This window comes from Vulpes vulpes, chromosome 14 (assembly GCF_048418805.1).
Source record: "Vulpes vulpes isolate BD-2025 chromosome 14, VulVul3, whole genome shotgun sequence".
NCBI lineage: Eukaryota > Metazoa > Chordata > Mammalia > Carnivora > Canidae > Vulpes > Vulpes vulpes.
In genome coordinates, this window is record NC_132793.1 from 31520615 (window position 1) to 31532823 (window position 12209).

General features: G+C 32.7%; 1 protein-coding gene across 4 annotated transcripts in view; it reads right to left on the bottom strand.

Moving 5' to 3' along the window:
• GPCPD1 (glycerophosphocholine phosphodiesterase 1) overlaps nt 1-12209 on the bottom strand; it is a 55238-nt gene that overhangs the window by 29092 nt on the left and 13937 nt on the right. For all 4 annotated transcript variants that reach the window (XM_072736342.1, XM_072736340.1, XM_072736339.1 and 1 more), the window contains 3 exons: nt 6404-6479; nt 4463-4504; nt 2573-2696 (listed from right to left, as the gene is read on the bottom strand). In XM_072736342.1, coding sequence (XP_072592443.1) covers nt 2573-2696; nt 4463-4504; nt 6404-6479 — 242 coding nt within the window. The remainder of the gene's footprint in view (nt 1-2572; nt 2697-4462; nt 4505-6403; nt 6480-12209) is intronic.

Consider the following 12209-nt stretch of genomic DNA (forward strand, 5'->3'; position numbering starts at 1 on the left):
ATGTCTCTGTCTCTCTCTGTCTCTCATGAATAAATAAACAAAATCTTAGAAAAAAAAAAAAGGTTTTCTTCAAACAGCTCTATAAAGGTTATAATCTATCATAATGAGACAGTGCTTTCCACTTACTGAGAGTCAACTGAAAGAAAAACTTGTGTTAAACCCTGGTGGTAATGAAAAAATTAAAAATAAAACTTGCTGATAATGGAATAGAACAGCATGTCTAGTATTTTATTTAAAACACATAAGCTGGGGGATCCCTGGGTGGCTCAGCGGTTTAGCACCTGCCTTTGGCCCAGGGCGCGATCCTGGAGTCGTGGGATCGAGTCCCATGTCAGGCTCCGGCCATGGAGCCTGCTTCTCCCTCCTCCTGTGTCTCTGCTTCTCTATGTCTATCATAAATAAATAGATCTTTAAAAAAAAAATAAAAATTAAAAAATAAAACATATAAGCTGTTGCAAAGTTTTTAAAGTCCTGATATTCTTGCAGATAAACTTATTTCCTACCCCATGAATGTTTAGTTTATCACTAATACAAATTTGGGAGGAAAAGGTGGCCAGAACACAAATTTCTAGTTATACAATTTTTTAACTAAACTTTATTATTATTATTTTTTCAGTAATCTCTACATCCAAAGTGGAGCTCAAACTCACAATCCTGAGATCAAGAATTGTGATCTTCAGACTGAGCCAGAAAGGCACCCTATACACAATTATTTCAGTAGGAATCAGTTACTTAATTTGCAGAGCCTATCAAAGCAAAGTATGGTTATACAAAATTATTCCAATTTAAGCCTGGTTAACACAATAATATATACTAACACTCAAAACAACTTCTACATAAGCAAGAATGATATAGGACTCAGTATGCATTTACACTCAGAAATTTGTAAGCGGAACACCAACCATTAATTATCTATTAATTTCTTAACTAAAATCAAGGAAAGAAGAAAATTCTCATAAACCCAACCAACCATCATGTTTATCTTTTACAGTTATCCTTATTTCAGGGTCTTATTCTAAAAAGATACTTTATAGCTGTAATACAATTTATTTGCTTCTTTTCACATGTAAATACAAGATTCAATTATGTTAAGTAAGCATGCTCTGCCCCCAGCGCGGAACCAGATCCATCACCCTGAGATCAACACATGAGCCAAACTCTAAAGTTGGACACTTAGCTGACTGAGTCACCCAGGCTGCCCTTCTGTTCCCCCTCCCCTCCTCCCTCCTAGCTGGGGAAAAGGGCGCTCCTCTCTCTCTCTCTCTCACTCAAAAAAATAAAATTAAATTAAAATAAGCTTTAAAAAAAGTCTAAAAGATTCAGTTACTTATGCGAAAGGCCTAGAAATGCTATGTACAAAGACAAGGTACACCCAAAACCTTTTGTTTCCTCTCAGAATAGAATAGCCAAAGCAAAAGACTGTAAAGTGCTACCCACACTTTCCCTTTTTTATGACTGGGGTAAACACTACAGTATTTAAGAAGTTATCACAAAACATTTATGGGTTATAAACTTCAGTATCTTTTAAGTTTTGTTATGAAGACAGTATTGTATTATTAATTACTTCAGTTGCTGAAAATGGCCGCTGCAACTCAGCTAACATTATTTCAGAGAAGGATGCGTTATATACCAGAACTCACAACTCTCAGTCCTTAAGATATAAAAACTCAAAATGATAGCGCTGCCTGGGTCATTGAGAAGCCAGCTCACTTAAAGGTATGTATGATGACATTAAAGAAAAATAGTTACTCCCTATCTAGCTATTTACACAAAGCTTGACATCTATTCTTAATATAGGAGTAAGAAGAAACTAATCTGGAACTGCTGTGATCTCTGCTACCTTTCTTCATGAAAAAGTTTTCATTTTCAAGCCACAAGGAGTTTAGAACACTAAAGGATATTTCTAATAATCATATTTTTCTGTTTACACCATCCCCTCATTTAGCACAAATTCATTTCTGTCAATGTCAATTTTATTTTATTTTATTTTATTTAATTAATTAATTAATTTATTTATTTATTTTTTTAATGTCAATTTTAAAACAAACTATTGCTACACTAAGAAATTTTAAATGGGGGCATGTATGTGGCTCAGCTGGTTAAGTGTCCAACTCTTGGTTTCTGCTCAGGTCATGATCTCAGGGTCATCGGGCTGTGAGCTCAGCACAGAGTCTGCTTGTCCCTCTCCTGCTCCTCCTCTAGCTTGTGCCTGTGCTCACGCAGGCTCACTCTCTCAAATAAATAAATAAAATCCTTAAAAAAAAGAAAAAAGAAACTTGAATGGTAGAAACTGCAAAGATATATATGCTTGAAAATCACTTACCTATATAGAAACAAAATTTTCTGATTTCAAATTTAGCAATTAATACTATGAGAAGCATGTTTAACTATAACAATCTGAGTTAGGGAAGCTGTTTATTCCCACAAGACCCTTCAATTAGAAAATGTAACATTATCCGTAAGTGTGCTATATTCTTAGTTTATACACTTAAAGGCTAAAAACCAAATAGGGCAGAAATCTACAGCATTAGTAAAAATAAACAGCCTAAATGACAAATACACATGATCATACCTAAATCTAGATTTTTTTAATTTCTTCTTTGTTATTGAGACAGGAGGTTTTTCAGAATAATGCAAACGCAATCTTATCTCAGTCTGACATGTCAACCATCCAGAATCCAAAGTTTCAACACCATCTGGCGGAGTAAATACAACAAACAGTAATTATTACACATACTTTTTGAAACAATTTGTTAAGTACAACAAACCTATGACAATTCTAGTTCATGTTCACATTTTAATCACTCAGTTTATATATATCACTGGAACTTCTCTACAAAGCAAACACACAGGTAGTCTTAAATTTATCACTGAAAAAACTTTTATACGAAGTAGGGGGGAAAGTTAAATGTTAACAATTAGCCATATTTAACAACTTAAGTATATTAAAATATTCTTATTGAATCTATTATCGAAGTAATACCAATCTATGCCTGAAAGAATACATTCCTCACAGGCTCTAACATAGCAGCTGTTTCATGGGGGATCACTATCACATTTCCAAAGCATTACATGAGCTATTCAGCTAAAACTAGTTCTACCACTAGAGCTGCAGCCTGAGACAGGAGAAGGTAAGAACAAAACTGTGAATCAACTTTCTATGCTTGCATTTATAAATTCTGCCATAAATAAATTGCATGACTGTGATAACACTGTGTTAGCATTATTTAACTTGAAATTTCCTGCTAACAGATGTCATAAAATTATCATAAATACCAGAGAGCTGTCAACCGTTTATACCCAATTTTATCAAAAGGACTTAAAAAAAACCCAGAAGCTTTTCTCTTAGGTATAACTTTAAAATGTTTAGTAGCTACCAAATTTTAAAAATAAAGAGAAACCACTATCCTCTCCTAACTTTAAACTGTTCTCAGAAATGGACAAAGTTGGAGAGATGGTTTTCTATCCTAAGAGCTAACTGAAGCTAAGTTTAAGAGAACTAAAAAAGGAAAGAAATGCCTGTAGTTGTAACTACACATAGATATTAACCTACAATAGAGGGACACGTCATGCCTTACAGTTAAGGACATGAGAAAGCTACTCCTCCATCCAAACAGGTAGCATAAATATCATTTTTTAAAAGATAAAGAGGACAAGACTATAAAACACTGAAACTAAAGCTATGCAAGTACCTTATATGTAATATAAATAACCCCAAATAAAATTAAGGAAAAGTTAAAATTTCTATCCAAATACTGCAAAAGCATGTACATTTTTCAAGTACATAAACATAAGCAACCTAGCCATCAGCAATTTATTGCCGGTTCACAGTGTAAGCACACATTCTGCTCACCCTCTTTGTATCTTTGATTTCTATAGTATAGGATCTAAACTAAGAATTCAGTTTAGCTTGATAATGCTACTATACTGTGAGAACTACAGTCACTGAAGACAACTTGAATCCACAGAAAAAATTATTTAGTGAAGTAGAAAAACATAATGAATGCATGACATTTTCAACATATTCAGAAGAATTGTCCATTCTACTGTAAATTAATGTTAAAGTCTCAGGAGAATTACTGGAACATCTGTTTAACCTAGATTTTACTGTAAATGCATATATGCACAAAATGCACAAACTTAGCTTAAGAGTTCAGAATGTTTAGAAACATTAATACTCAATATAAGTGTAAAAAAATGATATGTTAACAGTTAAGTATAATACTTAAGTATATTAAGTCATTCACCTGAAGTCATCAAATAAAAAAACAAAAGGATACAATTTTAAAGCTTAAGAATTATATTGCAAACTATTATTTAAAAAGAAATGTACTTGTTCCTTGGATCTAGTCTCTATTTTCAGTATCACACTATGTCATATTTCCCTGTGCTGTTTCTAATCAAATGTAAGGTAACATCCCAATTCTATCAGTAAAGATTGTCAAAACTCAGTCTCACTTACTGTGGATTCCAAATTGTCCATCGTCAATAATAATTTCACTTTCTAGAATTGAAGGAAAATAAAAAAACCTAGTTAAAATTCATGATGTATACAGAATGAACTGAGAAATTACCCACCTTAAGGATTTTTAAAATATGAAATCTAAAATTTTAAAGCAGCCCAAAGTGAATAAGCATATTTATTGTAGCCCTCAATCAAGAATTCCCTTTTGAGCAGGTTATCAAACAGTAAAAGTTCTTACAAACTTGGTGATGATTTGTAGTGTTACAAGAAGGGAGAGAAAATCCTCAGAGAGGTGCTCTAGAGGCACTGGAATAAATGTCTACACCCACCAGTTTCTGAGACAGGCTGCTGGACAACAATATCTTCTGGTTGATTTTTTAAACCAAAGGTCTTGGCACAATTAAAATGCTTATTCTTATGAAGTGCATATTCTGAACTTAAAACGTAATTCTCCTAGAATCCCAACTATTCTCTATAGCCAGCTACAAGCTTTACAAACAGCACAAACTTACCTGCATGTACAGAGCTGTGAGGAACTACCAAAAGAGTAAATGCTAGTACAATCCCTTCGAACAGAAGTTCAGCTACGTAAGAAAAGCTGATAAGCCCCACCCTCTTGAGTAAAACACTAATTATCTTCCCTGCTACTTCCTTTCCCAGTTTAACTTTAAACCTAAGTCTGAAATATTTGTCAAAATAACTGTGAGAATTCCCAGTAAAGATTCTTGGTAGATTTCACGCAGCTCTTAAGTTTAGAAGTTATGTTTTCCAAAAGTATAATATTAATTTTTAAAAGACCAGAAACAAACATCCCATTTCTCACAGTAAGAAAATATATTTAACTGTAAGATGCTTCCAAATGCAAATTATTTTTTAAATGTTTAATACCTAATAATTTACAACCTCAGTATGGGACTATTATAATTCTAGAGTACACTATCATGAAAATTCTAAATATACTATTAGAAATGTATTAAAACATAAAAAAAGAAAATCCAATAAAGAGGATGGAATGAAATATCTGTTTAAAAAAGATATGTTCTTGCCACAGGTTAAAGCAGGTTCTCTCACTACTTTCTAATCTAAGATAGCTACTAGCAAGCCATTTAAATTCTAATCTTTAAATTCTAATTTTCTCTAGAAACTAGAAGATACAGTTCTTAGCACTGAGTCAATTTACAGATGAATCCAAGTGGGTAATTTATATATAGGAAATGAACTTCAAATTTTAATCTCAGTATGGAAAAGGAAATTCAAAAATACTTGTATGAAGAGAAATACCATTTTTAGGCACAAGAAAACTGAATGATGTTTCAGTGAAAAAAACAAAAACAAAAACAAAAACAAAAGCAACTGAGTATCAATCTTAACACAGCCAGCAAGTATTTAAGTAAATCAAGAGAAAAATATGTCTGCTACAACCAAGAAATTTGAATGCATTCATACAAGTTTATTCAAGTATTTACTAGTTAAAAAAACAAAAACAAAAACAAAAAACAAAAAACACAGAATAGGATAACTTTTTCTATTGCTCTTACTATTCAAGTCAAAATTTTAAGAATCTTTGTTTTGGATTCTTTCCTCAAATGTCCTCAGCTCTCTGAGCAAGTAATCAAATAAAGCCATGGATGCTCAGTTAAGAAGAAGGTTATTTTACAAACTTTGTAACTATTCCAAATGAAAATAAATATTCCACAATAAATTAATCAAATCCCCCCAAATAAACTTGGCAAGCATTTCTAACAAAGTTTATAAAGAAAGCAATTAAGAACTGTTTAGTTTCAAAAGATCCATGATATGCTAAGTGAAATTTGCAGTACTGACAATGCATTGACTTTATACTTTAGAATAAAAATTTATTAAATCCCACTAAGCCATTGTGCAGCATATTAGTAACTTTATGCATATGCCTCAAACAGATGCAGTTAATGCCCATACCTAAAGGGGTTATTGATCGTGGTTGTAGATGAGTCTCCCACTTGTGAACTATGACTTGGCATGGACCACCGATAGTCTGCAATTTAAAAGTTAAACGTCTGCAATAATTTCTTATATCTTATTTTCTACCCATGACTCCATTAGATGTTTGTGGCCTAAGTCTTATACTAAATATGAAACCAAAAGATTCATCTGTTATTTATCAATATTATATGCCAAAAATCAGGAATGTACCAGGTCACAAAACACGATGAGTGCTAGAAGAAAATGATGGTGAGGCAGTAAACAGAGAAAAATGAGATGAAATTGGCACATAAAACCATCTTAAACCCATCCTTAAATCTGCGTACAGTACTAAAAAAAATTTAAGAAATTTTAACCTTTAGCTGATGTTCTGTCCTAAGTTAAAGCTAACACCAAATACACTTTATGCTTGATTATATCAGCAGTCAATGAGGTATTACTGAATAAAGTATCTCAAGTAATTCTCCAAGTGTTTGGGGAAAAAGCCTAAACTCTATGAAGTAGGAATAGTAAGCACAAATACTTCAAGATCAATGATCCTAAGTTACTCAAGGAACTAGAGAGCATAACAAAGTTCTTTGTTATAGTTAATAACAGGAAGAACATATTTCTTGTATCATAGTAATCAATGTTTCTGAAAAGCACAGGAAAACCCTTAAAAAAAGGACATGTGCATGAGTAAATTTGAAGGATAAGTTTGACAAAAAGGGAACATCTAGTTTTAGTCTTTATACCTTACGGTTTATAAAACTCATACAGTGGGAACCCTGGGTGGCACAGTGGTTTAGTGCCTGCCTTTGGCCCAGGGTGCGATCCTGGAGACCCGGGACCGAGTCCCACGTCGGGCTCCCAGTGCATGGAGCCTGCTTCTCCCTCTGCCTGTGTCTCTGCCTCTCTCTCTCTCTCTCTGTGACTATCATAAATAAAAAAATTTAAAAAAAATTAAAAAAAAACTCATACAGTGAGAAAAGGTCTAATACTGTCTTCTGTTATCAATTCTCTTACTAAAAGGGAAAATAAAACTTTATGTTTTAACATCTACAGCAATTTAAAAACAAAAATAAACTATCAACAAAGATTCCCTACATACACCTAAAGGACTACAGCACTTACTCAATGCTTCCTAATTTTACTTTAATTATTAAAAAAAAAAATTGACTGGGACGCTTGGGTGGCTCAGCAATTGAGCCTTTGGCTCAGGGCATGATCCTGGAGTCCCAGGATCGAGTCCCACATCAGGCTCTCTGCATGGAGCCTGCTTCTCCTCCCTCTTCCTATGTCTCTGCCTCTGTGTCTCTTATGAATAAATAAATAGAATCTTTAAAAAAAATTTGACTAAATTTACGTGCCAAAATAAAACTCCTAATACACATTTTAGAAGTAAAATTTCAAACCATAACTTTACAAGATATTTTACATTTCTCTTCACATCTTCAGAAGACATTTAATAAAATACAAAGAAGCAAAAAGAAAACAAAAATCATTCATGATCACATCACTTAGGGATAATCGCTGATATTTTCATATATAATATTCAAGCCCTTTTCTAGGCATATGTTACATACTCTTAAGAAGTGCAAACTATATAAACTTCTCTCTATATATTGCACCCTTTAGATGGCATCAGGTACTCTATCATTTTACATGGTTTCAATATTGATTAATAATAAATGTGCCAAATGGTAACAAATGAGTATGAGACCAGACCAATTAGGCACATTAAGTAATCAAATGCAAGAGATATTCTGTTATTTCAAAATAACCAGAGGTTGAAATCTTTCTTAAAACTTGCAAATTTTTGAACTTTGAAAACTAAAAGGAGCATTCATTCAAATCACTGACCCTGGGATAATATAAGCAAATCCACATTTTCTCTAGCTGAACACCTCCTTGTTTTAAGCATTCACTATGAATTGGTAGACTCGCCAGACGTTCCTAACATTTTTTTAATGTGAAATTCCTCATCTTAAATATAGCGAATTTCATTTCCTTTACACTAAAAAAAAAAAAAAAAAAAAAAAAAAAAGAGAGAGAGATACATTTAATCCCACATCTGCTAGATGTTTTTTACTATGACTTTTCCCTGTTACATTCTTTCAAATTTGTTTTTTTAACATCAAAGTTTCTGATCCTCTAAGGATGTAAATATATACATTAAAAAAGGAACATTTCTTAGGCATAGACAGTAACCAGAGAGATCTAACCTATACCCTTCCCCCGTTCCTCTCATGTCCCCTGCACACCAAAAAAATCCCCTTTGCTACAAAGATGGTACAGATCTACATTTTTATTAAGTTACTGACCAAAAGTGACTTCAAAGGGTGCCAGGCACATATTATTAAATATCAGCAGGGATAAGAAGTGGACAGAAGAAAGGAAAGTTTGGTTTTTGTTTTCATATCAATTCAGGTGTCAGGGGAATTTTACAAAGTGCTGACTACATTATCTACATTTAATCATGTAAGAATGCCCTGTAGATAAAATATTTGGTAGAAAATATATTTTAGTAATAATAACTCCACCCTCATCTGCTTCAGTAGCAAATCCACTACTCACTGCAAAAAACCACCTAGGCTTGAACAGAATAGAGCATTTGAGGAGCAGTCCAAAGAGCTGATTTAAGAGGACTTCTAATCGTGTATACTAAGAGTTCACACTACAAATCCATGTTTGTTGGTACAAAGTGTTACAATATAGAACAAAAATTCACCAAGCTTTAAAATGCAGTGAACTTTCAAAATTGTTACCACAACTTTATTAAACTTTAGAAGGTGATCTTAAATTTCAGCTTACTGAACTTCTTAAAAACGATTTAAGCCCTGAGCACTGGTAAATTAAAATCTCAGGAATGACTTCAAAACATGCAATCCTTTTTTAATATGCTAAATGTAATTAATAAACTCATTCTTCAAGATCTTAGAAAAAAAGAACAGTTCCATTCTATAAAAGGCTGCCACAATTTTAAGTACTTTGGAGTCAAGTGCTTTGATCTTTGAAGAAAAAAATAACATTATCAGTCCAAGACATTATTCCATTAATAGTACTGATAGTTGTTTCATAATTTAGCATATATTAAATCAAATGACTGCTGAAATGTTTCCAAGTGAGCATATTAATAAAAATAAAAATAATCTATTTCTACAAAGAAAAAAAAGCATAATGACTGTTTTCTTAAATAGTGACAGACATCACTGTGCTGCATTAAGCATTGAGAGAAAAAACACATAGACTGAGGTTTTTGGTCTGTTTTGTTCTGAACAAACCATGTAGCAAAATTATCACCCCATGAAAATGTATTATAAACTTCTAAAATGTTATTGACTGCTGTCTTTCCACATTTTCAGGGGGAAAAAAGGGTACATGTAAAAGGGGCTCTGAAAAAAAAAACAAAAAAAAAAACAAAAAACAAAAAACAAACAAACAAAAAAAGGGGCTCTGAGAAGTTTTTATCTATGATGGCAGAGGACACTCACTAAAAATCTAATTTTTTATAAGACCAATAAAAAAAATGGTCACTTGGGATAAGCGTGAGAGGAAGAAAGCGAGGCAGACAAACATCTATGAGATGGTTCAAGTCTGAAGTTAACAGCTAAAATTCCAGAAGAATTTTATTAAGAAAACCACTGTACAAAATAAGAACCTAGGCTATTCTATGTGCCTATCACAGATGATTGATTCTTTTGCTAAAGGATTTAAACAAAAATCAAGGGAGATTAAGAACAAAGTAAGGGTTTGTAATGAATCTAATTATGAGTGAATGTGAAGACCTATAAAAATTAGAAACAGAGAAGTTACCAAAAAATAAAGAGCTATTTCCATTTAAATGAAGGGAAAATCACAGACAACATTATTAAAAATTGGCTAACGTTTCAGTATCAGGTTATATCACTAATTCTGGCAGGACGAGCATAGATTAAAAAAATGTTTACATAAATGTTCATTGAAAAATTAACTCCGGGGAAGATGTGAAATTAATGGACCATCTGCAGACTCACACCTGTGTCTTCATTCCAAGAATATCTACAACCTTTGTTTGCTATGTTCAAGACAGTATTTTGATTTGTCACCTATAAAATTATTTTAAAATTCAACATTCAACACCTCATTCTAATTCTACAAAGACAATAGGCAGCTATGGAGAGTTGAGAGAAAAAGGACTTCAAGACTTTCCTAAACTACAAAGAATATGCCAGGAAGAGCAAAAATGGAAGAGAAAATATGAATGGTAAAATTTTATTTGCAATAAAATTTTAGCAATGAAAGGGACCTAAGAAATCTATAGTCCAAGCCCTTCATTTTATAGATAAGAAAACTGAAATATGAAGGCCAAGTGACAAGACCACAGATTTTTAGCTTAGGCTCTAGAAATGCTTGGGTAGACTACCTCCTCTAAAACTTTTGACCCAGCAAAATTAATCTTAACTACTACTCATTTCAGCTTTTCAATGTTTCAAAATTACTTTGCTTTCCTAGCATTCTTTATTTTCATAAAATATATATTTCAATATTTTACACTTTACAACTTCAGATTCTTTGTACATTAGTTTTATCATTTGACAATGCACATTTGAGACAAAGTTTCATAATTATTTCTATTTAAAATTATGTTTCATTTAAAAAGCGCCACCTACTTTTAAAAGAAAAGAAGTGTCACTTTAAGCTGGCACGTGGAAAAAAAAACCCTCTAGCTATATGCATGGGATTTTATGTAGCTATTTACTCTAGTCCATGAAAAACATACTTACCATGGCAGCCCCTGCATCACACGGTACATGTGTACACGATACAGAGCACCTACTTAAAGAAACACACTCACCAACATATACTGTAAACTTTTGCAAGTATTACAAGGGGAAAAACTTGTTTTTTACTGTAAGCAGACTTCTCGCCAATTTTTTCAGAAAGGCAGTTTGGACTGATTTGCTGCTTTTGGTTACATTTTCAATGAGGAGGGAAAATACTGTAGGTTGGCTTAATTTGATCTATGTTGACAATAGTCTTACTTTAGAAAATTATGCCCAAAGGACTCATTATGATTTTTCTTATCCAAATGCCCAAATTAGGTTGACTTCACAAATTACAAATTTCATATACCAGGATCCTCAAAAAAATTTTCAATGTCATGAGTGCTAGGACCTACTTATTGCTTCACAACTGTTCAATTTATACTGAAAACCTGCCACAATGCATTAACCCTTATGCCAAACAAATGATCTTTCCTTAAATCATTAAAATGAGACTATTGTCAAGATAAGCCAACACAACGATCAACCATAATGAAATTTAATTACTGAGTATTTACAATATATTCTTGGAATAAGAAACGTAATAGGTGCAAAAGACAGCTGAAGTGGCTTTGTCAGTTTTTTTCTTTTCTACAATGGTGGCTAAGAGAATGAACAGTGGCTGCTTGCATTTTTCACAAGTAACAAGTATTCAGTGATCCCAAAGGGAAATAAAATTTTTAAACCGGTTTAATCCATGTTTTGCTTCCTAGACTCCTGCCTAAACCCCTGCTCATATGCAGCCCAAGTGTGCTCAAAGATAAAAATCTGAAGGAAAAGAATCCTTTCAGGAAATAAGCATCTTTAAAATAAGAGGGAAAGAATCAACTTTTTTCCTTTTCTAAATATGAAAACAATCCCAAAATAATAAATCATTGTGAGCAAGCAGATTAAACAGATACTCCAAAGGCCTTCAGCAAAGATCCTATCTATCAACATCATTGTTGAAAAAAATCTAAGAGGAATGACTTCAGTTTTGAAAGGAGTTAAAACAATGC